Here is a 25,137-nt window from a genome sequence, read left to right on the forward strand (position 1 = left end):
GTTCCTTTTTTGTGCGAGAGACCGAGCCACATTAGAGCAGCCGTGGCGGCTCACTTTTAAGATAATAGTGTCGCGTGTGTTGTCGGAGGTTTAAAATAAAACCTAAAAGACCAAACCTACTTTATCGGGTCACTTAAGCGGGACTGAACGTTTCGAAGCGCCGCGCCAACTCGCCGCAACTCTCGCTCGCTTCCTGTCACACAACCCAAGTGCATTGTGGGTGCGACTTAGTGAACACAGCGGTGAGTTGACGACGTTCCTAATTTAAGCACACAGCTGTTGTTTTGGATGGGGTCCGTGTGCGTGTTGTTGGATAAACGCCCTTAGCCTTGCACACGCGTCGCAACACTCCTACTCCCTTTCTTTCCGGAATCGAAAACAAGCGAGAGAGGAGTGGCTACTAGCCGGAGCCAAAATGGCAACGACGGGGCGTCAGTTGCACAGTCGGCACTGATTCCTTCTGCTAGACGCTTAGCTCACGGAGCTAGCCAGTCGGCGAACTACTGTCGGGAAGGAAAACTCGGAGACAGTTGAACATGGCAGAAGTGGAGATACCCGGGGAGCAGGTATCGCGACTGCTCTTTAGGACGCCTTGTAACACCTATTCAAAATTAACGTTCAGCAGACTAATGACGTGTGTAACGAACTCTTTTTTTTCTCCCCCCCCTGCCAGGAACTTGCGAAGAAAATTGAGGAGACGAGACAGAGATTTAAGAATGAGTACCTGCAAGGTAACACTGTTCATGGATTAACCGTCCAACCAACCACTCGCATATTTTTTTCGCTAATGTGTTGTTAAGTTTTGCTTCAGTTGCGGTTTGTCATTGAAATACACACGTTGTCATGCTGGTGACAGCGTCATCAAAGCTTAAATGTTTTGAACAGTTAAGCTCCAGCAGTTAACTTGCTAACGGTAGCGCCGTGAAGACACCATGGTTGTTACGGTGTGTTGGCCTGCAGGTGGACTTTAGCTTCTCAGGCCACTGTGGTCATCGATACCGTAATGGTAGCACCACACTGACCTGGGAAGTCAAGTCAGACTGCAAGTTGAATTGCACAGGGAAATCTTTGAAAACTTCTTTATGTGTTTTTATTTTTTTATCTTGTTTTGTGTTTTTTTGTTTTTAAAAATCTTGTTTTGTGTTTGTTGTTCTTGTTTTAAATGGTTACAGACTCTCCAGACAAATATGACTCCAGGGACGTGGAAAGGCTTCAGAATGACGATGCCCTGATGGAAGGTTACCTGACGTGGAGAATATATGTTGTGGACGAAGCCCTGAAAATGATTGATGAAAGTCTTCAGTGGAGAAAAGAGTTTGGGCTCAATGGTACGACTCTAAATTGTGCTGAATGATTTGTCATTGGTTTGTGTCTAATTTGACTCCCGTTTAATTACTCATCAATTTTACCCATTCTTTCCATGGACTTTAGTTATGCGCATGGCTGGTAACCAAAAACGCAGAGCAGAAACAGCACTTTTATGAGATAGAACTTTTGCATCCAAGAGTTGGTGACATAATTTATCAGGCAAATCTTTCATGTTTAAAGTTCAAAATCCAATCTACCGTGTCACAAATGTTGACATTGCCATATTTAGGTGCTTGCAACACAGATCAGTGGTTGTCTTTGGAGCTGCTCTGGGTTGAACCCAGACAGAGTCTCGATTGTGTGCGCAGCACCGCATCTCCGTGCATCTGCGTCCCCTGAGAACAATCCCCACTGTCTCTGCTCTCTGAGGAATTACACATTGCCGTGTGTTTGTCTTGTATCCAGCTAATTTTGTTGGTCACACAGTTGCCTTTGCAAAATTTGATTTGTTAAAATGCATTTGTGTCCGACTTTCCATGTTATTTTTCAACCTTGTTTGATGACCGAGGTTTCTGATAAATTGTGTATTGAAATTGGAAACATGGAAAAAAAAAATCCCACAAGGACGTCACGCAGTTGCATTAAAAAGAGATTTTCTTTTAAAATGACTGGAAAATACAACAGTGGATTCACTTCTTGTAATTTGGTTCCCAAAGACCTTTTGTAACCATGTTTGCACTTGTGATGACTCAGGAGCAGAACTGGGTGTCCTAACCACGTAGCCATGGCATGATTAAAGAACAGTGAAAGTGTTTCTGAGCGGAACATTGCTAAACGTGTAACTCGCGTCTGCCTGAAACTTTCAGATCTCACCGAGAGCGTAATACCCAAATGGATGTTTGAGACTGGCGCTGTCTACCTCCATGGCTACGACAAGGAGGGCAACAAGCTCTGTATGTAACCAAGCGCTCTCTCAGAATCTCCTCCGGAAACAAGTTTATTTCACGTCAATAGTCAAAACAAGCGGCACCTTAGCCGCTCATTTGATATCCCTGTTTGTCATCAACAGTCTGGTTTAAGGTCAAACTTCACGTTAAAGATGCAAAAACAATACTGGACAAGAAGAAGTACGTGGCCTTCTGGCTGGAGCGCTATGCTAAGAAGGAACCTGGGATGCCCCTCACTGTGATATTTGACATGACAGACTCTGGCCTCGGCAACATCGTAAGTCCACCGTGATAGTCTTCACAAAATAATACTTTTGTTGTTGTCACTGTTTGCCGTACTTTACTGAAGTGTTATTTTTTTTCTATGTTCCTGTTCCACAGTTTGCTTTGAACTCATTCGGTTGAGACATTTTCTTTTTCTTTTTGCTCTCATAGTCATTTAAGTTTTTGACCCTTCACACGTCTGTGCATTCAAATTGCGCTCTGACAGTGACTGATTCTCTCCGCCGGCTTTACATTCTGTAGATTAGAGCAGCCTTTAAATCCCGTCGGTCAGTTTGAGTGGACCGTCTAATCCTGAAGAGCCACTGTGCTGCAGGCGTTGGCTCGGTGATGGAACCATCAGTGGTTGTATTTCTCGGCCCGGTAGCTCTGCCGGAGAAAAACACTCAAATACAAATACAGCAGGACAACAACAAAAAAAAAGGACGTGAAGGAGCCACAGAAAAACACCGCTGCTCGTTTAGAGCCACATCTCAAGGAGCGGCAGTGTAGAATTGCATCTCGAGAGGCAGCATCATTGTCGAATCACAGCAGAGGCCGGAGCAAAGGGAGCCGGTTTGATCTCATTAAGGCCGCGGGTGGGAGTCTGCTGCATAGCAATGAGGCCTCCAGCCAATTACGTGGCCCTGGCAGGGGAGCAGGGCTCTATTTACTGACGCATCGACTGTTTGTCTCGCCGCCGTGTTTACCGTTACACACATTTAAATAGCATCCACTTGATTAGCATTCATTATTTATACAATTGAAATGGTCCACCGCAGTTGTAATGGGCGAGCCATGGCGATGGTTTGTAGCGCAAAATACACTAAGCAGTTGTTTTGTTTTGTTTTTTTGTTCTTTTAGGTAAATAAATAAGATGTCAGAGCAGTTTGGAGGCGGCACCCCTCTTGCTGTTGGTTTATTAGAGTGCTACAATTCCGTTTTACACAAAATTAGAAAAGTCCAGACTTATTTTGCTGGCGCCAGTCATCAGGAGGTGCCCTTCATGAGGTCACAAATAGCCATGTACTGTTTCCCCGTAATATTAAGAGGTTTTTATTTATCCATTTTTATAATCGATCGTGCTGGCCTGCCTTTTGCATTTCAAGTGAGAACAAGATGATTGAAGTCTTTTTAAATATAAATAAATAATAAATATAAATCACGTGTGAACAAGCTCCTCTGGTTTTTTCCTCTGACACATCATATGAGAGGGATTTGGAGTTGACTCACTCCAGAGAGCCAGTAATGAGTTTTCATTTTCCTCTAAGTAGGTCACTGTAGATGTAAGTTTTGGTGAAATGTGAACAAACATCCTCCTCGTCGCAGATCTCATCATCTGAGGCATCTCCCACACTTCTTTGATTGTTTGTCACTGTACGTTTTCTTGATTCCTCCTCCCACTGTGTGTTTTTAGGACATGGAGTTTGTCAAGTATGTCATCAACTGCTTCAAAGTGTACTATCCAAAGTTTTTATGTAAGTCAAAGCAGCCCTTTCAAAACGTGAAACCTCATCCGCTGACTCGCCGTGACGGAAGGTTTGCCTTTTCTGTGTCGTTTCAGCCAAAATGATTATCGTGGATATGCCTTGGATGATGACTGGTGAGAATGAGACCGTCTTCACTCTGCGTTTCACCTTTTATGTCTGCAAAAAATACAGATGTGACACCTTTGTTGTTTGATTCCTGTGCCACAGCCGCGTGGAAGATCATAAAGTCGTGGCTGGGCCCTGAAGCTATCAGCAAGCTCAGGTTTGCCTCCAAATCTGAGGTCCAGAATTTTATCAACCCGGAGTACCTGCCGCCACATTTGGGAGGAACGGTGGGTTGATGTGCCTTTTTGTGTGTGTGTGTGTGTGTGTGTGTGTGTGTGTGTGTGTGTGTGTGTGTGTGTGTGTGTGTGTGTGTGTGTGTGTGTGTGTGTGTGTGTGTGTGTGTGTGTGTGTGTGTGTGTGTGTGTGTGTGATCCAGACTAAAATGTTACAGCCTAGCAACACGTTTGGGCTCCTTGCCACGATGTCACTGCCGCTGCTGGATTATTGCAGGCAGGAAATTTGCATCGCGGCAGAAACGATGAACCGCGTTGCCCTTGTTTGCTCTCATTATCACACGCTCGCAGAACGACTTCCTTCATCCGAACCGACGCTTTTACAACCATCACCCTTTATCTGGCCCCTGTCGCAGGACCCGTTCAAATACAGCTACCCTCCGCTTCCGGACGACGACTTCCAGACGCCCATCTGCGACAACGGGCCCATCGTCAGCGAGGACGAGGTGGAGAGCAAGGACGGCGAATCGGAAGTGAAAGATGCGCTGGAGTCCAGCTTCAACTCCGAGGTGGCAGTCAAGCCCAAAAAGGTACGCTCTCTTTCAGGATTATCACAGGTTCTTTTAAAAAAATAAAAAAAAAAAATCTCACAGTCAAACCAGATAAACACGTCGCCTCACCGGGCCCCTCCTTGCCAGCAGCGGGTCGAGCTGGTTGGTTGTGGAGAGGATGAAAGAAAGCCATGAAACCTTTATTCCGAGACTGAATCATAACGGGGTGGGTTCGAAAAACACGGCAGGAGAGAGAAAAATGCTTTTGCTCCATGCGTGGCTCAACCCAGCAGGAAGTCGACTCTTTATGGATAATCTGGAGCAAAGAGCAGAGCCCTTCCTGTCCATTGTCCTGACACCATGTGTTTGGTCCACAGACGGATGGTTTCACAGATATTCCTGAGCGAAGAGGAAGTTGGTTTTTACCCTACTTTAAATAGCAAGATTTCTTTTTTCTTTTTTTCCTCCTTTTTTTAGTGCTGCACGAGGCCCAGATTTGCTGATCTAAATCCTAATGAGCACGTGGCGGGCTGACTGATTTCTACTGTTGCACGTGCACGTGACCATGATGGACTCACCTGACTAGAGGCCCTGTGATGGGAAATTCCTCCCGCTTCCTCATTCGCTCGCCGCCTCTCAGCAGAACACCGAGATTACAGAGCGCAATCAGATGGCTTTTGCAGATCCAAGGGGCAAAAAAAAAACAAAAAAAAACAACAAAAAAAAAACAAACTAGCTTGGAAAAACCTCTCCAACATGGCTAAAAGGTGTTGACACTCTCATGAGGTGGTTTTTCAGACGTATCCATGTGGAGGCATGTTGTCATGGAAACACTTTTTTTTGCATTTCTATGCAGCGTACCTTACGTACGGGGTCACGTGACCAGTTCGCTTCAAGTGGCGCGTTATGTTTGGATGGAGGAGGAGCCGGATTATTTTTTACAAGTAATCAAAGGGAAATATATATCACAACCTTTCTTCACAGCAAACAACATGGAAAACTGAAATGGCCGCTCCCTCCTCCTCAAAGTGGGGTTTCACGGCACGAGGTTTGATGAGATTTGCGGCTTATGCGTTTTACACTATTCAGTGGAAAAACCTGCAAATCGCAATTGAACTTTGTCGAGATTTTAGAAATACTGCTTTTATTTTGCAAAAAACTGTCATGGAAACGCAGCTATTGTTCCTCCGTGAAGGTGACACTCGGCCGCCGTCTCCGGACGCGGCTAAATCCTGGCACGACGGAGCGACTCGGCGCGGCCCTCGTCCTCTCGGCTCCCCATGTGGTCGGCAGAGGTTGTCAGAGTCGGGCGATTTAAAGCTCCTCCCCCATCCAATCCCACCAAATAGCTTCTAGTAACGCGCACGCTCCAGGGTGTGTGTGCACAGCCCTCATCCGCCTCCCCGCCACCCAGTTTCCACCACAAAACCTCCCCTTTTGCGCCGCTCCACACTGCAGCCCTGCGCTCTTGCCTCATAATCTTATTTTGCCTCTTTTTTTTGTGTTCTGGATGGCAGCGCGTGGAGGAGCCTCCCTGGGACTGGATGAAGGGCATTAAAGCAGTAATCGCAGGGAAAAATGCCTTTTGAAGTCTTGGTTGTGTGTTGTTTTTTAATTCTCGCCCCTCTCTTATTTAGGACACAGCTGTTTATTTACGGATTGGCTGTTTATTATTACAATGTATTTGCAGAAATCGTATTGTTTGGCGAGCAGCAGTCGGACTTAACCTACTTTTAAAAAAACGCTACAGCAGCGAGCGCCGCCGGCGCGCTAAAGAGCACTCCTAATGCTTTGGCTTTTTTTTTTTTTTTTTCTTCCAAACCTACGGACATAAATGAGCCTCCAGTGAGGAAACAGGGCTTCGCTCGTGTCGCTCAGATCTGCTCCTGCAAGTCCTCAATACCCACGAATGCACAGCACTCCCATTGTTCGCGGGAGCCACCGTCGGTCATGCCCAACAGATTTAGATTTAGGAGACAAAGATATGCAAATCGCTTAATTGTTAGCCCGGGTAATAAGCTACAGGCGCAATTTAGGAGTTATTTAACGTTCTTAGCGGTTGCATAGAAACATGAAAGCCGCTCTGACGCTCTCCCCGGAATTTGCGCGAGCGACGAGAGCTTATCGTGAGACAAGCAAAAACCTTGGGAGAATTTCACGAAGGCGTTCTCTTCCCGACCGGCTACCAACCCCCCCCCCACACACACACACACACACACACACACACACGCACACACACGCACACACACACTTCCTCCAAATAACTGGTTAAAAAAGAAACACCGTCCTCTTGACTCGTTACACATCCAAATATTTGGGGCAGGCCTCCAGGGAACGGTTGGCGAGAACAACCCGTCGAGCAGCCGCTCTTTGGAGACGCACGGGGAGCACGTTTTCACAAGTGTCGGAACGTGTTGAAGGACGGCGAAGAGGGCGGTTGATTCGGACCAAAATGACTCGCGCGACAGTTTCGCGGTTGAAGGCAAAGTCGCGGCTGCGTCGACAGCGTGTGAAAGCGAAACAGGCAGCGAGGCAGAAAATAATGAGGACGTTTTGTAAAGAGCTGAGGAGTCGGATCAGAAAATGAATTGCGAGAAGTCATTCATTAAATCAAACACTTTATTTGTCCCCGAGGGGCAATTTAAAAGGCATAATGAGCAGCATTAGAGACAAACATCAGACAACATAAAACATTCGCAAAGTGCTGCAGTTGAAATATTCTAGCCGCTGCCAGTGACAAAGTGCACTGTGCGTTCAGTCTGTCGAAGGTCTGCACAGTGAATGATGTTCAGACTGGGAGGGGACGGTGTTCAGAGGTTGGACTGCTGTGGGAGCCAAAGTGGTCCTCCTCCTCCTCTGTGAGCCGTTGAGTTGGATCCTGTGAGCGGTGCGGATTGTTGCTGGTCACAAAAAAATTCTAAATGAATCCCATTCCTAGAAAAATTCTGAATAAAAATAAAAATGAGTCGTCCCTGGGGAGAAAAACAAAGATGTGAAAGTGAGTGTTGGACATTTCAACCAGAACCTGCAGAGGAAAGTGAGTGTGGATATCAGTTTGAGTGTGGGTATCAGTTTGCACTGTCAAACCGCTGTTTCCATCTCCTACCTGCCTCTGGGTCCCTGGAGGACGTCCTCGTTTTGTTTGTGTTAAGCTCTCTGCTGCTTTTTCCAATTAAAAAAAGACCTCACCTCACCTCACCTCAGCTCCCCTCCCTCTCCCCCGCCCTCCCACTCCCAACCCGCCTACACCTCCCTTCCCTCGCCACCTGAGCTCCTCGGCGCTCCGGGCCGCCGGGAAGCTAATTGCCTCTCTCTCTGTCTTGAAACAAGGGCTGGAGGTTGTAAGTCAGTGTAGGATCGCACCCACACACGGAGCCCAGAGTCCCCGGAAGAGTCCTGCACGCAGGGTGCGGCCTTGCACAACTCAGGGCCTTTGCGAACGCACCTCCCTCACTCCCTCCCTCCATCACTCCCTTCCTGCCGGGCGACTGAGGTCATCACCAGCACTTTTTTTGGCCCTGAACTCGGACCTTCCGTTTCACATTTCACACTCACCCTTTTTGGAAAACTGCGGCCGCAACATTTCTGACTTTGTTTTTTTTTTTTTAATGGAATGTAGGCATGAAAAGTTGCCTAAGTTTGCACAAATTCCCATGAAGACTGAATTTATTGGAACGCTCTTATTTCACCGTGCAGCCACCGAGTGTCGTGCGATCCCGCTGCTGTCGGCTCATGTTTAATCTGCTCACTCCAGACTCCAGATGAACTAACTTAATAACGCTTGTATACACTAGTTGTTAACGCTCAGCACTATGTTTTTACCACGGTGCCTTGAAAAAGCCACCGGCGCCTCTAACATTCACCTTTTACCAGATCTGTGACTCTGGAAGGTTTTATTATTGTGCCTTAACACGTTAACTGTAATCAAGAGATCATTTCACTTATTGTCATTGAAGGACATTGTATAACTACCATGATCGTTTAGTGTTGTGCACATTGTGTAGAAAATCATGCTGGAGTTTACTGTTAGACGTGTTATATTTTAATATATATATATGTGATTTTATTCTGTTTTTATCATTTAAAAAAATCATTTCAATCCATGTCCTGCTTTGTTGATTTCCATTGTGTGAAACGGTTGCTTTCTTGCAAAAGCACTCCCAATCACTGCACTTCTGATCACATGTTGTGTATGCCGAGACAAACCTGCCGAGTCTTGACCTTGTCCTCGCCATTTCACGCTCGCCGCCGCCGCCTCATTGTGTCGAGCTCACTGTTTCTCAAATGATGAATAAACACAAAACGTTTTCATCAGCGGCTGATTCGTCTCGTGGTGTCTTCATTGTGTCGTCCGCATGACACTCCCACCACACACTTCCCCTTCGCCGAGCACCGCTTTGGCTTCCCTCGCTGTTCCAAGCATCTGTTGGCCAACACTGTCAAAGCACTCCCCCCCCGCTCACCCCTCCCACTCACTACCACACCCCCCCACACAACCACTTTGATAATGTCAAACAGTCAATAAGGGAAATTCACAGTTTCTGACGCATCAGCTGATCTGGGTCAGAGTTTGTTCTAGTTTTTCCTGCAAGTGAAACTAATGCGAGCAATTTGACCGCTTGCGCTGCCTTGGGGGTCCTGGTTTGTTTTTCCACAGACATGAGACGTGTTTTTTCTTGTGTGTGTGTCATTCTGGCAATTTGAGGATTGCATTATCATTTTCAAACGGGGTCACGTGACCGCTCTTTATGGCTGCTCTGTTTGTTTAATCAACCTAACCAATGTGCCCCTCCCGACGCCGCAGGTGAATTTCCTGGAGGACAGCTTGCGGTCCGAGGACGGCGATAAGGGCGACATGAGCGCCAGGCACCGAGGGGTCCGGAAGCCTCAGACCACCTTCAAAGGCCCCCTGCTGCACGTCAGGTAGGTGGAGCGCCAGAACGCTGAGCCTGTATAATTCACGAGGATGTTTACTTCATGTTGTATCACGCTGTTCTTTATTATTTTATTTCTTTAAAACATCGTAAAGAATACACGGCGCGCCTCGCAGTCTTCCATCTCCCCGATCTCGCCGGCCGCAGTGATGCAATCAGCGGCCGGTCAGTCGCCCAGCGGTCGTGAGGTTAGATGGAGATTCTCACGTCTCTGCAATGTTGCTCCATGGTTTGAACCTCCACAGCTGGATGAGATGTTTAGAACTCAGGTGTGTGAGTTCACAGGAAGCTGCTTCTCCCTGCACAATCGCCTCAGCTGGCTGACTTACCAGCAACCATGGCTGTATCGTTAAAAGAAATCAAGCAACTTTCATTTGTACAGAGCGAAATCACATCCGACTGCGTCTCAAAGCGCCTTGTACAATCAGAGGAAAAACCAACTGGGCCTTTATATGGAGAAATATAAAAAGAAATCATTCAAATAGAGAAACACAGAAAGACACACATACGTATATGAGGTGTATCAATATGAACATATATATATATATATATATATATACATATATATAGATGTTGATGTTGATGTATCGTATACATCAAATTATTCTAAAATGTAATGTTAATCAGTGGGCTGGTTTAGCTGCTGTCCATGTAGGATGTGTTTGGCCGGGTTTGGGAGGCCAAGAGTTCATAAAGGCCGACGTGCTTTATGATTTGAGGTCACCTGGATCAACTTTGCTGAAGCCACTTCGTCTCCAGAAGCTTTATTCTCCCGAAGCTTCGTCTCCAGAAGCTTCGTCTGAGAGTATTCGGTGGTGTTCAGCCGCGAGCAAAACAGGAAGCTGCCACAAGCTTGTTAACCGTAGCGACCTCGGTGTGGATGCTGCAATGTTTGCAGTTCCGACCGAGCAGAGACGGCGTTTCCCTTTTCTTTTTTTTTCAAAAAAAAAAGGAAGAAGAACCAGAATCAAAAAGCACTCCAGAGGAACTCGTGACTGGCTTTAGTGTAGCACACGCTGCAGGTTGGCGACCACTGCCGAGTGTCAATACGAGTGGGGAGGAAGTGGGTGTGTGTGAGCCCCCCCCCCCCCCCCTTCCATATGTTTCCCAGTGACATTAACTACGTTTCCATGAAGCGTCAAAACCTTTTATCCATATTTGAGAGGTTTTTCCAAGTTCAAGTGTTTCCATGAGCAGTTTTTTTTTAATGCGATATTTAGGTTTTGCGCAATTGTATTTCTAATCAAACAGACTCCTGCATTATGCACATTATGAGCAGCAGCAGCAGCAGACCTTGGTGCCTTGGCTGTATCAGGTTGCAGATGCAGCCTGCTGAACATCCCACACCTCCACCATGCTCTCCACGCTCTCCTTGGTGAAACCCCAACACTCCTCTCCACCACCCCCCTCAAAGGAGGTCTTCCCAAGCCAGATGGCCTGTATAATCCATCCAGCAGCACTCTGCCTTGTGTTGGACTCTCCCGACGTCCGGTTGGACCTGTTTAAAAGGCGTCCAAAAGGGAGGCGCTCCAATCAGAAGCCAGGAGCCCCGGCTGCTCGAGCTCGAGCTTCCTCTGATTCGTAGCTCTGGTCAAATAGGAGACGCAGGGCGGCGGCATGAGGCCGTATTTACATGCACAACGAGCTATTCTTGTCTTATAATAAACGACTCTGAGACTCAAGTGATCGTTTCAGCGTCTACATTTTATCTGCTCTGACAGTGTTTTGATACATGTCAACAGTATTAAGCAAAATCATTCTTAGCCCTACTAAAATGTCTTGCAAAAAACCAAACAAAACACGGTCAATGCAAAAAGTAAATCCTATGAATCCGGGGATCCGGAAGGCACAACAAACGTCCTTCTCCGCCTTGCAGCCGTAACTCCGCCCTCGCTAAACTGGGACCAGGTCGCAGTGGAAACACAGCCGTGCTGAGCCGTACCGAGTCGAGCCGAGTAGCACCGGTGGAAACATGCAAGTGTTTTTTTTTTAAGGAGCTGCACACAAAGGAACAGCTTGTGAGGGGGAGGAGGAGAAGGACTTCTACATGATATTGACACGTATTTTCCCTTCCTGCATCGACCGGACGCCCCGAGTCATTATTGATGTGTTGTGCACCTTCACTGTTCAATCGATCCAATCGCACGGGCAGCGATTTGCGACGCCGCCAATCAATTTTCAAGTGAGACCTATCGGCGAGTAATCAGCCGGATCTTCGGGAGCCCTCATCAGGGTGACGCGGCGTCAAACATGGAATCGTTGAGCTTCCGGTCGCTCTTGTTGTTGCTGCCGTCGTTTGCAAAGGCCGCGCTGACGCCAATGTCGTTGACGTTATGGATGCCGGCCAATAAAAAAACAAACAAAAACGATCCGGAGCCGCGAGGAACCGCCTTCACGCTCAATGATTGGACACCTGTTGGAGGTGAGCAGGTCTCACTGAGGGGAGGTTCACCTCGGGGTGTCCCCCCCCCTCCACCCACCCGATGGTGAAGTCTGACCTTGAGCAGTGAGACACTACAGCTGTTTATCCGGAGGAAAGGGCGCTCGAGGGCACGGAGAAAACATTTATGTGTCGCTGCGGCGGCCGCATTGAGCTGACAGCGTCTCTTTATGCGCTGCCATGCAAACTGGGTGTCATCGTCTCGCAGCAACAAGCGCTCACTGTTCCCCGGAGAGCCGTGATCATCGCGTCATAGCCCGATTTTTTTACGTTTCATTTTTCCACTGTGGCGCAGCAAAAAAAGGTTTCAACCTTGACTCTTTTTTTAGGTCAACGATTAACTTCAGGTTTCACGGATTTGCCGCATGATCGGCACCAATGTTCCGCTCCAAACACAATTCAAAGAGTCTGGAATTTTTTTGCTTTTCATAGTTCTTGTTTTTGTTTCCATTCTCTTGCTGGTTTTTTTTGTTTGTTTTTTTCATCTCTTTGGAAAGGTCAGATTGTTTATACTCATATCAAATACACGACCTCATCCGAAGCCATTTGTCTGTGGCAGTAACAACAACAACACACTCATTGCAACGACTACCTTAAACATGAACACGTCCTGAACTCACCGTTGACATCTGTTTACACTCCGGCCTGGTCTCCAGCCTGGCCTGCAGCACAGTAAACAGTCACTGTCGGCGTACTGCTAAAGGTGACGTGTGAACGCCGTAGCTGCGTTTCCATTACCGCTTTTTAGCAAAATGAAAGTGATATTTACAAAATTTCTCTTTTGATGACTTGCAAAAGTCCTCCATCCAAACATAACGCGCTGTTTTCACTTCAAGTGAACTGGTCACGTGACCCCGTACGTCACGTCCGCTGACGTGTAAATGCAAAAAAAAAAGTGTTTTTCCTTGACAAAAAACCTTTTAGCCATAGAGGTTTTTCAAAGTTTAGCTGTTTCCATGACCAGTGTTTTATTGTCACATTTAGGTTTTGTGCAGTTGTTGCGGTAACGCAGCTACTGGGGAGAGAAAAACAATTCTGCTGACGCTGAAAATAAACCGGTTTTTCTGGTGTAATCTGCAAGATGTTAATCTTTTTTTTCTCACAAGCAAAGTTGGTCGCTGCCAAAACTGTTAAGTCGGTTAAATTCCACTCGCTTGCACACGAATGAACTTGGATCGCAACCAACGTCTCCTCACATTCAAACCGGAGATCCATAGGGGTCGGAGTAATCGGCGCGCTGGAGGTTTTACGCAGGCGAGAAGGCGCGGGAAGAATCTTGAGACTCGGTGTCAGTTCTCAACTGCGGAGTTTTATTTGTTAGCGGGCCGCACGAGTTGCTCACCGTCCGCGTAATTGGCGGCGGCTGCAAAAGTCCCGAGATCGCTGCTCAGAGCGTCAGGTGTAGGAGTCGAGTCTGATTTGGAGGAAAACACGAAGGAAGAGAGAACAAACCCGTGACGGTGGTGGAATTTGTGCGTTTGCCTCGCGAGCTGCACGACCATCCAGTCCATCCAGCTCAGGCTGATGTGTCATGTGAGATAAAAGTGGAGCTGTGCACGTGTGAGCAGGTTCACATCCTGCACATCTTATCTGCATGTTAAGTCGTCTCGTCGTCTAAACTGGTTTATCTTCCACCTGTTCGGCAGCCTGCAAGTGTGATTATATTTAAATGATAAAAAAAAAAAAAAAAACTTTTCCAACAGTCTTCCAGCAGCACCAGTGTGTAGTGTCAGTGTTTTAAAAAAAATTGAGTACTTCATTTTAGAGCTGAAACAATCAATTAATCAACTCAAATTGATTCAAATAATGACTCAATTAAAATTTTCCTGAATGGAAAAATAATTTCCACGATTTGCATCATCCTGCGGTTTTTGTTGTCTAAGCTTCTTCTGAAATGAAGAACAGGGTGTTTGTAATTTTCAAGCATTTTTCAAATTTTTGCAATCTATTTCTGCACATCCAAATAATCATTTAGTCAAATCTTATTGAGGGGAGAAAAAAAATCGATTGCAAAAATAATCAATAGCTGCCGCTGTAGACGAATCATATTTGACAGTTATTTTTAAAATCCAGGTATTTTTCTCACCACCCAGACTCGCGTCTGAGAAGCAGCTCCAGTTTGACAGCTAGTTTTTTTTTCCATCATCATGATTATTATTTCTTTTCTTCCCCTGCAGCCCTGCGGAGGAGCTCAGCTTCGGTTCCGGAGACGTGGAGAAAAAGAGCCTCATCATGCTGAGCAACGTGACCAAAAACCAAGTGGCCTTCAAGGTGAGCGGGACGACGCTTCCTGGCATATGGGAATTGCTTGTGCGAGTCTGTGCGAATGTGTGTGTGTGTGTGTGTGCAAGTCTGCATAAAATAGCATCATCAAGTGTGTGTGTGTGTGTGTGTGTGTGTGTGTGGGGTCTCCACAGGTGCGAACCACGGCCCCTGAGAAGTACAGAGTGAAGCCCAGCAGCAGCAGCTGCGAACCCGGAGCCTCGGTGGACATCGTGGTGTCTCTCCACGGAGGTACTGCCGCACTCTCGCCCTGCACTCTGCTCCACTCTCGCTTCTCAACGCACCCGACGCTCCCTCAGCCGTTTCCCTTTCCCCTGCTCCTGGCGTTCAGCTTTTTTTTTTTTGTTCTTTACCTGAAGCACGTATGTATATTTCAGGAGGAGAAGAGCTAAAAAGAGAGAGCGAGAGAGAGAGTGAGTCAGAAGACGGCTCGAGGTGGTCGAACATTTTGTTTGCTCGCAGAGCTTTTAAATGTCAGGCCGGAGGTGATGTTGTGTGAACCTCAGAGGAATGTCAGCGCTTCTTTTAATACACCTGCGCTGAGAGCGGCGGCGGCAGCGATGCTCTCAAGCCCACCGCCGTCTCCTTCACCCATAGAGATGCTTGTTTATCTTTTCATTCAGTAAGAAATGATATTTAACACAACGATGTACGGGTGAGATTGTGATTGCCAAGGGTTCGAAGGACACGCAGTAAGGAAAACACAAGCTAATGAGGATGGATTTTGTATCCAAAAGGTTCAGTGTCGCATCATAATAGCCCCTCCTTTTTCAAAAATACTAACGAGGCCCTGATAGCTCATAGACAAAGGTGCTTCGCAATTACATCAACACTAACAGGCGATAGTTTGGTCCCACCTTCTCATGCATTTTTTGACTAAATATGTTTTTTATGAAAAGTGGCTATTTTGAAGAATTTAAATATAAAACGTGTTTGAGTTATTTTTCACTTTTATTGTTTCCTACATAATTCCACGTGTGTTCATACGTAGTTTTAGTTTCGATGCCTTCAGTGAGAAACTGCAATGTCAACAGTCACGACAATGAAAGAAACGACATTGAATTCCTAGACTTTAGACCGCTAGTGCACTTTGAAAGAGACAAAGGTTTGTGTGAAAATCAACGATATGTCCACCTCGGATCCGACGCTCTGTGAAGACGCTCTGGCGCCGGCTCGGCCTTTTCATCGATTCCATTGATTTGTTTACGCGCAGGCTCTCAGGCGTCTCCGCAGGACAGGTTTCTGGTCATGGCTGCTGAGATGGACAACGCCGGCTCGCAGGAACTCGTGCAGTTCTGGAAAGACGTTCCCAAAGCCAAGATCATGGAGCACAGGTATTCAAAAAACCATCTGAAGGTCCCACATCATCACCATTTTTTAATCTTTATTGTCAGGAGGTAACATTGAGGTACGGCTGCTCCTTAGCTGGCGGAAGAAGTAAAAGGTGGACGCTTCTTATTTCTGGGAAGTCCATTAACATCCCGGATACACAAGTGATTGTTAGAAGAGCTCCTCCGCACAGGGACTTATGCATAACATTTGAACTAATAGCGTTACCATTTCGGTCACACTTCCCTGGGAAGAAAAGCCACTGCTTGTGGACTGTTGAGCTAATGAGGTTGCTCTGCTCTGCTCTGCCTCAGACTGCGCTGCCACGTTCTGGAGGGTGCTAAGCCCACAGTGAGTCCCCTGAAGGAGAGTCCGTTAGAAGTGGGGGCCAGCAACAGCGGCCAGCAGGAATTAAACACTGTGGTGAGTCCCGATGCATCGCTTCCACAATTTCCCTACTGCGAGACCTCTGCTGATCTCACAAGGTCCTTTTCAGAATCTCGGCCGTCGCCGGCAGTTTTCCATTAGCGGCCATTAAAAGGCTGTTTAAGCCGATAAAGCAGGTCAGCGGCCAGTTTATTCTTTTATCTCTCGCAGCTCATGCGGTTGATGACCTCCAACGCGCGGCTGGAGCAGAAGATCAATACGTGCGTGTGGGTGCAGAAGGTCCTGGTCGGCCTGGTGCTGCTCCTCACTGTGCTCAACCTGCTGTCGCTCTCTCTGCTGAGGACGTCTCAGCAGCCCTCCTGACCTGCCGCAGCGCCCCCTGCCTGCCCCCCCACGGACCATCGACTCACAGGCAGCTCCCAGCGGAGGCCGCCGCGGGACTGTCGCCACGACCTCTGACCTCCAACCCTCACCGGCCACTGCCGAGGAGGCGGGGGTAAAAAAGTAACTTTTAGAGACATAGTGTGAGTTGTGAAGTTGCTAGGGAAGGAGATTGTACTTTCAAGTGCTTGAGAGTAAACGAGACACTTTTAAACGGAATATCAAATCAATATTGCTATTTTTTAAAGCTTAATCATAAATACGTTAACATGTATTTATTGAAGATGTTAGTTATTTTTTTGATTATACTGTACATTTTTTTGTATACATGAACTGAATGTAAAATAAACTCTTTGTTAATTATTATCATCTTGTTTGGTTCTTTTTGAAAAAGAAAAATTGATATTCAAGTCACCCAGATGCGAAACGTTGTTAACTTTGTTTGTCCGCTGGTGTTTTGGTCACTCGGCCGCGGCTGCTTTGCATAATCTGCAACCGGCTTTAATAAACCCCTCATTAGTGCGGAGGTGTCTAATTGAAAACATGGCAGCGTCTGACCCCTCTGAAAACCTCCACACACTCAACCCGAGGAGCCACCAGAGATCCGTCTCCGCTATCTCCTATTTGTTTTAATTACCTCAACTCGGGCCGGCTAAAAATACCAGAGCAATTACCGCCAACACAAGGACGTGGCGCAACCCACTTGTAGCTTAGTGCCGATATCTATAACAAGATCGAGCTCGGAGCAAAACCAGCCCGGCGAACCGTCGCATGACTGCTTTGTTGGATGTCAGTCGCCTCGCGTGTTCGGCACCCCGTCGTCCGGATGTTGCAGTAGGTGGCGCCAATCAAAAGCGATAAGAATTAGTCCTGCAAATAACGAGTAATCACGCACAGATGATAAACATAAGGACCTTCTGGCTAAATCCTTCCGAGATTCTATCGTACAAGTTGTTTGCGTCCCCTTTTTCGCCCTCCTCTGTTTTCCTCTTGATTTTCCTCTATTTCAGCATCTTTAAAGGAACAGCTCACCCAAATTTGAAATTGGATCCACGTCGATGGAGACTGATCCACAGGACGTGTGTGGAGTTCAAGAGGCAGGAGCACTGAACGCTAATACGATGGAGGATGTCCTCCAACATCCATACCCAATTTTTTCCGAGCTCAGGGTTGCAGGGGGTCTGCTGGAGCCTCTCCCTGCTGTTAGAGGGCAAAGGCAGAGTGGCACCCTGGACAAGTCGCCAGTTCATCACAGGGACACATAGAGACAAACAACTATAAACAGTCACATACACACCTGCAGACAATTCAGAGTTTCCAATTCACCTCGCATGCATGTTTTTGGACTGTGGGAGGAAGCTGGGGACACAGGGAGGTCCCCAGGCCTGGAATCCAACCCACAACCTTCTTGCTGTGAGGCGGCAGCCGTGTGAACTACCTTGTGTCAACTACCTCACTACCTCAAAATTTTTTCAATTAAATTAGAGGATGAATAAACACAACATCTTGAAAACAACAAGACGTCCTCCATTCATTTTTCTGTGGTAAATTCCCTTCTGCTGAAATTTCAATTTTGAGCAAACTCATGGTTTAATGGTTGGTTGTAGGAGGAAAAGGATGGGATGGCATGGTGTAAAACTTGCAGTATGTTTCCACTTCCACTTTGGGCTGTTGTGGCTAAAGTGCACATGCACTTGCGAGGTCCACGTCTGAGAGGGGCGGAAACAACACGCGGCCTAATGGAGGCTTTTCTCTCCCCCAGAGGACGCGGCGGGAAAGCTTTGGTGTCACACGTGGCAGGGACGAGTTTAAGTGCAGCTAAACGCCGCACGGTGCCCGACTGAACCCTGGCGAGCTTGGTGGGTCGAGGAGGGGAGGGTGAGGGGTGGAGGGGATGGAGGAGTAGAGTGAGACTCTTAGGCTTTGCTCTGCATTCGACACACCTGTTCATCGTCCTTTCAGTGCAAGAGGTTTTATGGGACGTGCGAGAGGCTCCTTCACAATATTGATTAAACATTAAACAGCAGTTAAATTGAAGGCCCGCTTGAGGTAGAGAGGGCTGCCCGTGTGTGTGTGTGTGTGTGTGAGTGTGTCTGTGTGCGGCCCTGAGGCACCAGAGCTTGTGCTTGAGGGGACGATGATTTAGTTGTGCCAGCAAATTGAGACTGGCGAAGTTAATGAGCGTTGCTTTTAAATGTATGAGTGTAACAAGTGATGCTTTAGTGACCACGGAGGCGTTGCAGCGCTCGACTGCCTCAACCAAACCCAATCCTGGCCATTTAAAGGGCCAGTATTGCGACAGCTGATTGGAAAATGATTGAGTCATGATCTGTGATGGTAATCCTATAAATAATAAGAACATTGATAACATAAAAGGTGAACGTGGAGGTCAGATTGCGAATGAAAAGATAATCAGTGTGGCTCCTGACTCAGCAGTTCAACCTGAGTCAGGGGCCAATAAAGGGCCGATTGTTGTCTGAAAACATGGAGTTCCACTTCTCTGACGCAAGAAGTCGAGTTTCGCCGCTGAGCCAAGAACCATGTGTGTTCTATCGTTTATTTGCACCGTTCTACCCCTTTCATCACATCTTTTGAATTTGGGCTTCATTAATCCATTTAATTCAGCTTCAGCATCATCAGCGGTCTCAAGATCGTCTTTTCCCACATTTAGCCTTTGGATTTAAAAAAAAACAAAAAACAATCAACAAGGAGCAGTTTGTCTTCATTTGTTCATGCATCGTCTGTACCCGTTCCCACTGCAGCCCAGTGTCACAGGGGCTGCTAGAGCCAATCCCAGCTGCCTTCAGGCCAAGGCAGGGTTACATCCTGGACAGGTCTCATCAGGTTTTTTTTTTCATTACATTTCTCACTGTCACTACAACCAAATGGCAAATTAGAAGGCATTAAAAGTCATATGCACACAGCTGGTTGCTTTTAGATTTTTAATAATAAGATCTCGTCTTTATTGCTCCTTTACAATAATAAGAATCACATTTGAAACCAAAAACAAAGAAAAACAAGAGCATTGCCAGGGCTCAGACTCTGTGTGTATTGCACACAGATTTATTGTTGCACCGAAGCACTGAAGTGCAGGCTCGGTGTTAAATTTACTGCGAAATGTCACGTCGTTGCACAGGCAGAGTGAAGCAAATAAAACTGTCTGTACCACGGAATCTAATAATCTGAAATCATACATTCTTAACGTCGCAATGTTCTGCGGTAGTGAAGGCCCACAACTATCACAGCCAGAGGTCTGCTTGTGCAGGGCTAATGTCAGCTGTGTTATTGACTTGTCCCAGAAGAGTGGGAGAAAAGCTCAATGTTATTGTTCTTTTATGATCATAAAAATATATTAGAAGCATCCGCAGCAGCGTGTCAAGTCTTCTGATGCATTTTATCCAAAAAAAGATGTAGAAACTAGGGCGAACCTGCCGCCTCATCCTGATGCTCTCACAGCAGCGCGCACATCCCTGAGACGCTGCTCCTCATCTCAGGACTGTTACAAGTGCTCCCCCCGCTGGCCGACTCGTGCAATACAAAGACCCCCCCCCCCTCTGACGTCAGAGGTTTGCTTCAGTTCGTGATCTCCTCCGTGTTCGACTGGAAGAGAAGATAGCGCTGGATGTGGGCAGGAAGGTGGAGCTCCTGGATGGCGGCCAGCCTCTTCTTGCCCACAGTCCTCCTGATGCCCAGCCGACAGAGGTGCACGAGAGGGGGCGCTCCTGCCGGCCAGGTGACGGGGGAGCCGTGATAGAGAGACGTGTTTTGGATTATTGGCGAGGGCCCAAGACTAACACAATTGCGCAAAACCGAAATATCTCAATAAAAGAAACTGGTCATGGAAACACGTAAACTCGGAAAAACCTCTCAATTATGGATAAAAGGTTTTGGCGCTCTCGTGACGTGGTTTCTCAGACGTATATTGATAGAGAGGTATATCACATGGCAGCACTTTTTTCGCATTGACACCGGACGTGTCGTACGGGGTCACGTGACCGGTTCACTTCAAGTGAAAATGGCGCTTTACGTTTGATTACTTGTAAAAAAAAAAAAACAAACAAACAAAAAAAAAACAACTTCTGAATATTTTTTTTTTTTTTTTACAAGTAATCAAAGAGAAACATATAACAACCATTCTTGACAGCAGTACAAATGTAAACAAACATAAGCAAACAAAATTCTTGTAAAATCTCGTCCTGCGAGATTGTACGAGCATTACAGTGTATGCGCTTCACACCATTCAGTGGAAAAACCTGCAAATCGCAATTGTGCTTTGTCGAAATTTTGGAAATATTGCTTTTATTTTGCGAAGAAACTGTAATGGAAACGCACCCCCCCCCCCCCCCCCCCCCCCCCCCACTCCCCTACGACTGAGGCTACTGGGTTAGTTTGGCTTGACTACCTCCGTCTTGTCTCAACAGCCTCTCCACCGGGCTGTTGGGGGCCGCCAGCTCCAGGGGCCGTTTGCCCTCCCAGTTCCTGAGGGAGCGGTCGGCCCCATGCTCCAGCAGGACGGAGGCCAGCGCCGGGCTGGACAGGCGGGACGCGATGTGCAGCGGCGACTCGCCGGAGATGCTGCTGTTCACACAAGCGCCTGGAAAAAAGGGGAACGCAGAGTAACAGGGTTGAGTATAATCATAACCTATTGTCAAAAAATTGTTGCATAGTAATGCTGATAGTTGGATCAGCTGCATGCTTTTAGACGCTGATGAACAAGACTGCTGCATGGTGGGCTCAAAGGTTGGGGTATCAGCCCTGTGTGACACCACAAAGTCGCTGCTATTTCTTCTAATAGAGTTTTACACTTGCTCGAATGGCTGTTGAGTGGAAATGCTAATGTTGAGACAGGTTTATCCAGGTATTTCCTGTCTCCGTCACAACAGAGACCAAAGCACATCCTATGCTCTCTCCATTTCTTAGCTGAAGGGAAAACAACCAGTTCTATTTTTGAACTGTGTCTATGTGTTGGTACAAAATATAGCAGCGTGAAGTCTGAACACAAAGCAATTTCCCCAGAGTTTGAAATGACCGATTGAACTTGAATGAATAATGGAGAAGCAACCAGATGGAAAAAAAAGGACAAATAAATATATGTTTTCACACTGCGGCCATTAAAGGGAAAAATAATCATGCAATGATGGTTACTATAGCAGAAGCTGCAGTTTGTCTGCTTGCTTCTGTCTCCTCACAGGCATGTAGTGGGGCCCTCAAAACAGGATTTTGGCTTCAATTTTGCAGTCGGTGGGCTAAATCTGCAATTTTTTGGCGTCCTGTACAAATGTTTTGGGATAATTAATGTGTAAGGTCGCTCCACTCTGGTCAAGGGTAAAAAAAAAAAAAAAATGAAAAATGGAGAATCCAGGGGTACTTTTCAAAAACATTCATCAGAAATGAAGAGGAAATGCCTGTTGCAGCTAATTCAAACGTAATATGTTCAGTGATGGGGGAAAGGAAACAGTTTGTATTGTGTTATAATTAAAGAGTTGTCATTTTCCTCAGGGAAAGTCTGAGTCCATATTACAGATGCAGAATCTAAACCGCCATCATCGCTCCGGCCGCGCCACTCGTCTCGGAACTAAAAGCTCACGTCTTAATGAGACTGGAGCTAAAACTGCAACGTTGGTAATTAGCCGGCGTCCGAGTCCTCCTCACCCAGCTGAAGGAGCTTCCTGGCTGCGGCCGGGTGCTGATTGGAGCAGGCGGCGTGCAGAGGGGAGCCCGTCCGGTCGATGTGCTGATCCACGTCCGCGCCGCGCTGCACCAGCGGCTCGATGCACTCTGAGTGACCTGCAACACGAAGTCGAAGCGTTCGCCACAATGAGCAGCTGCGCGCTTGAAGTGATGTGCTTTGAAATTTTTTTTCCCCTCCGCCGCTCCGAGTCCCCCGGGAAGAGGATGCCCTCGCTTTTTTTTTTTTTTTTTTTTGCGTAGGCATCAACAGAGACTCTCACTGCATTATACATTTCTCAGGTGTGCTTCTTCCCGCTGCTCCCGCACGCTCTCAATTCATTTTGCATGCTGCGTCCTGCCTGGGGTTTGGGCATAGATTATCTGCGAGGGCGCCGTGTGGAATGTGACCTCTGACCTGCAGCCGCCGCCCTGTGGATGGGAGAGCTGGACTGGCTGCTCCCCAGGGGGTCGGCTCCATGCTGGAGGAGCAGCGAGACGCAGGTCACATGGCCTCGGGCGCACGCTTCCGACAGGGGAGTCTGTCCGTCCACCGTGGAGCTGTTCACCTGAAGACAGGCAGAGAGTGGAGAGGGTTTATCAAGTGTGTCAAATTTGGCCTCATTTGCAATTTTTTATATCGGTAAAAGCTTAATATACTGCCCATGAATACATTAATAAAAGTGAATACTCGCAGTACAAAAAAAGTAATTTGGTTTTCCTACTCTTAGAACATTTCTTATTTAGATTTAAGAATATATCGAGAGCAAGGGTCTCGCTCCCAGTTCACTGCCATCTATCAGCATATCACACATCGCCATATTTCTAAGGAAGCCCAGTGTGTTACACACTTAGCCTTTGAAAATGACAAGGTTGAAAAAAATAAATATGAAAAAAACTGTTGCCTTTAACCTGAAATATCCAGATCACCAAGTGATAAATATAGTAAACTAATAAACTGATGTCAGAACAGGTTGACCCTCCTTAAATTCAATTTCCTGGCTAATAACACACAAAAGGCTGCCACGTCACTGGTGTGGCACATGATTTCAAAATGGAATGATTTGTTCGGGCCGGCGTGCAGGTGTAGAGTCTCCTGCTCCTGATGCTGTGTTTGAAGAAGAGTGTATTGTTGCTGGTTGTTGTTGGGTGGGACTGTTCACTCACTCACTTCAACAGTGAATGGATGAGGTTCATCTTCACAAACCAAATTGCCTAATACAGCAAAAAAAACCTCCAGATATTATTAATATAATGCAATACCAGACTGTTAATGTCAACTCTCGCTCAGATTTCACAACAGCCACCTGTAGATGGCGTTTGCAGTCAGTCTTTGGGCTTCTATGTATGTCTGTAAATTAGTGCAGCTCTTTATTTAAACAGGATTTGTGTGTGTCATCACAAAATGTGTGGGGTTTTTTTTTGGTCATTTTTGGTCACGCGTTTGCACCACCAGTACCACGTGAGTGAAGCCATATTAAAAAAGAATCTCTGGAGTCACACTGATGTGGTTTGGAACAGTCTACAAAATAAAAGCCTGAAGGTTTAAACACACTGGACCGTTCTTTAGTCACTAACAACAGAGATTTGGTCAGATTTTCAGGAAGTGAATGTAAATATGGTCTCCTCAGAGATAAAGGAACATTTTGTTCGCCGTCACTGTTGCAGGAAGTGCCACAGCAATGCCGCAATTCCAGCGCTCTGTGACTTTGTTTTGAAGTCAAACTTTGTGTCTGCAAACTGAAGTCCGTTAACGTGTCACCCAGCGGGCGTGGACCGTCTGGCCCCGCCCATCTGGTTACTCTTCCACATGGAGACACAAAATCGTGCTACAGAATAACCGGCAGTGGAAGAACTCTGGCATTTAGCCTCAGGGAGGGATTAAATAAACGTTGAGATGAAATAGAGCGTAATATAATGAGCCTGAGACAAGAGCGTCTTTCTTGTCCTGGCACCACCTGACACTTACTCACCAACCAATGAATGCTTGATCAGGGTTTTTGATGTTGGTTTTTGCTTACATTTGCACCGTTTTCCACCAGCAGCTTCGCACAGCCGGTGTGTCCCTGCACACAGGCACCGTGGAGGGGAGAGACCCTGTCCAGAGTGTTCAGGTTCACACAACTGCCCTGCAGACACAAGGGTCACATCAGTGCTCCAGGTCCAAATAAAAAGACAGAGACGAACTCAAACATCTGGCTGTTAAAAGAAAGGGCAGTATAAAAGCCCTACTTGTGCGATGAGTCTCTGCAGGGCCAAGACTCGTCCGCTGAAGGCAGCATCGTGAATGGGGGACCAGTCAGACTCAACGTCTGGGTTGCAGACATTAGAGAAGAAAACAACACTGAGCTTTTTAAAAGTGAGCTATTGGTCTAAAGGTTTCTGCCTGGAGGCAGTGAAACGCACTCACCGCTCATCAAAGGGTTGGAGAAGAACACCGGAGCCCCACCTGGACACCCAGAGCCTCTCGCAGTGTCTTCGCTTCCAGCAGACATTTTCACACAACCGGGAGAAGAAAAGGTCCCCAGAAAAAGTTGAACCGTTATTGGTTCTTGTTTTGCGTCTCCTGACCTGCAGCTCGAGCGAGACAGAGCAGATCTGACTGAAGTTTGGAGCCCATCTGGTTTCACTGGAGCTGCAGGCTGTGATGTCATTTCCTCTTGCAGAAACAGCAACAATACACACACACACACACACACACACACACACACACGCAAGCACACAAGCAGAGCTGCTTGCACGGCAGGAAACAGGCTGGTTAACTGTGGGCAGAGAGTCTCAGCCAATGGGGGACATGGGTGGGGTGCAGGGAGGAGGGCTGGTCCGACAGGTCTGAACTACTCAGCCTCTGTAACTTGACACTGTGAATGCACACCCATCC

General features: G+C 47.0%; 2 protein-coding genes and 1 long non-coding RNA gene across 3 annotated transcripts; 1 reads left to right on the plus strand and 2 right to left on the minus strand.

The window, feature by feature from the left end:
• Window positions 1–425: 425 nt before the first annotated feature.
• mospd2 (motile sperm domain containing 2) lies at window positions 426–16,955 on the plus strand. Its single transcript, XM_076040286.1, has 15 exons — window positions 426–566; window positions 674–731; window positions 1,173–1,328; window positions 2,175–2,261; window positions 2,378–2,532; window positions 3,934–3,994; window positions 4,081–4,119; window positions 4,214–4,338; window positions 4,701–4,874; window positions 9,640–9,758; window positions 14,387–14,480; window positions 14,627–14,723; window positions 15,706–15,826; window positions 16,136–16,244; window positions 16,419–16,955. Exons 1-15 carry the CDS (start codon window positions 537–539, stop codon window positions 16,569–16,571), a joined length of 1,578 nt encoding a protein of 525 aa, XP_075896401.1. The 5' UTR covers window positions 426–536; the 3' UTR covers window positions 16,572–16,955.
• On the minus strand, window positions 9,816–10,676 carry LOC142897755 (uncharacterized). The gene is made up of 2 exons (XR_012928489.1): window positions 10,494–10,676; window positions 9,816–10,110 (listed from the first exon to the last, which is right to left on the minus strand). It is a non-coding gene; the product is annotated as an uncharacterized LOC142897755 (long non-coding RNA).
• A 2,491-nt stretch (window positions 16,956–19,446) lies between the features above and the next one.
• Window positions 19,447–24,994, minus strand: LOC142897754 (ankyrin repeat and SOCS box protein 9-like). The gene is made up of 7 exons (XM_076040289.1): window positions 24,667–24,994; window positions 24,489–24,568; window positions 24,278–24,385; window positions 22,675–22,825; window positions 22,242–22,376; window positions 20,992–21,183; window positions 19,447–20,311 (listed from the first exon to the last, which is right to left on the minus strand). Exons 1-7 carry the CDS (start codon window positions 24,908–24,910, stop codon window positions 20,163–20,165), a joined length of 1,059 nt encoding a protein of 352 aa, XP_075896404.1. The 5' UTR covers window positions 24,911–24,994; the 3' UTR covers window positions 19,447–20,162.
• Between the last annotated feature and the right edge of the window lie 143 nt (window positions 24,995–25,137).

This window comes from Nelusetta ayraudi, unplaced genomic scaffold (assembly GCF_046127955.1).
Source record: "Nelusetta ayraudi isolate G7.1 ecotype Tasmania unplaced genomic scaffold, CSIRO-AGI_Nayr_v1 ptg000060l, whole genome shotgun sequence".
NCBI lineage: Eukaryota > Metazoa > Chordata > Actinopteri > Tetraodontiformes > Monacanthidae > Nelusetta > Nelusetta ayraudi.

What these genes read in the sequence shown, in the direction of transcription:
- mospd2 (XM_076040286.1), top strand. Translation starts at nt 537, where the DNA reads ATGGCAGAAGTGGAGATACCCGGGGAGCAG. An exon ending in TATGCCTTGGATGATGACTG is followed by an intron (nt 4,120 to 4,213) that starts GTGAGAATGAGA and finishes CCTGTGCCACAG; the next exon opens with CCGCGTGGAAGATCATAAAG. An exon ending in CGTGGTGTCTCTCCACGGAG is followed by an intron (nt 14,724 to 15,705) that starts GTACTGCCGCAC and finishes GTTTACGCGCAG; the next exon opens with GCTCTCAGGCGTCTCCGCAG.
- LOC142897754 (XM_076040289.1), bottom strand. Translation starts at nt 24,910, where the DNA reads ATGACATCACAGCCTGCAGCTCCAGTGAAACCAGATGGGCTCCAAACT. An exon ending in TGGTGGAAAACGGTGCAAAT is followed by an intron (nt 22,826 to 24,277) that starts GTAAGCAAAAAC and finishes GCCTGTCTTCAG; the next exon opens with GTGAACAGCTCCACGGTGGA. An exon ending in CAGGAAGCTCCTTCAGCTGG is followed by an intron (nt 21,184 to 22,241) that starts GTGAGGAGGACT and finishes CCTTTTTTCCAG; the next exon opens with GCGCTTGTGTGAACAGCAGC.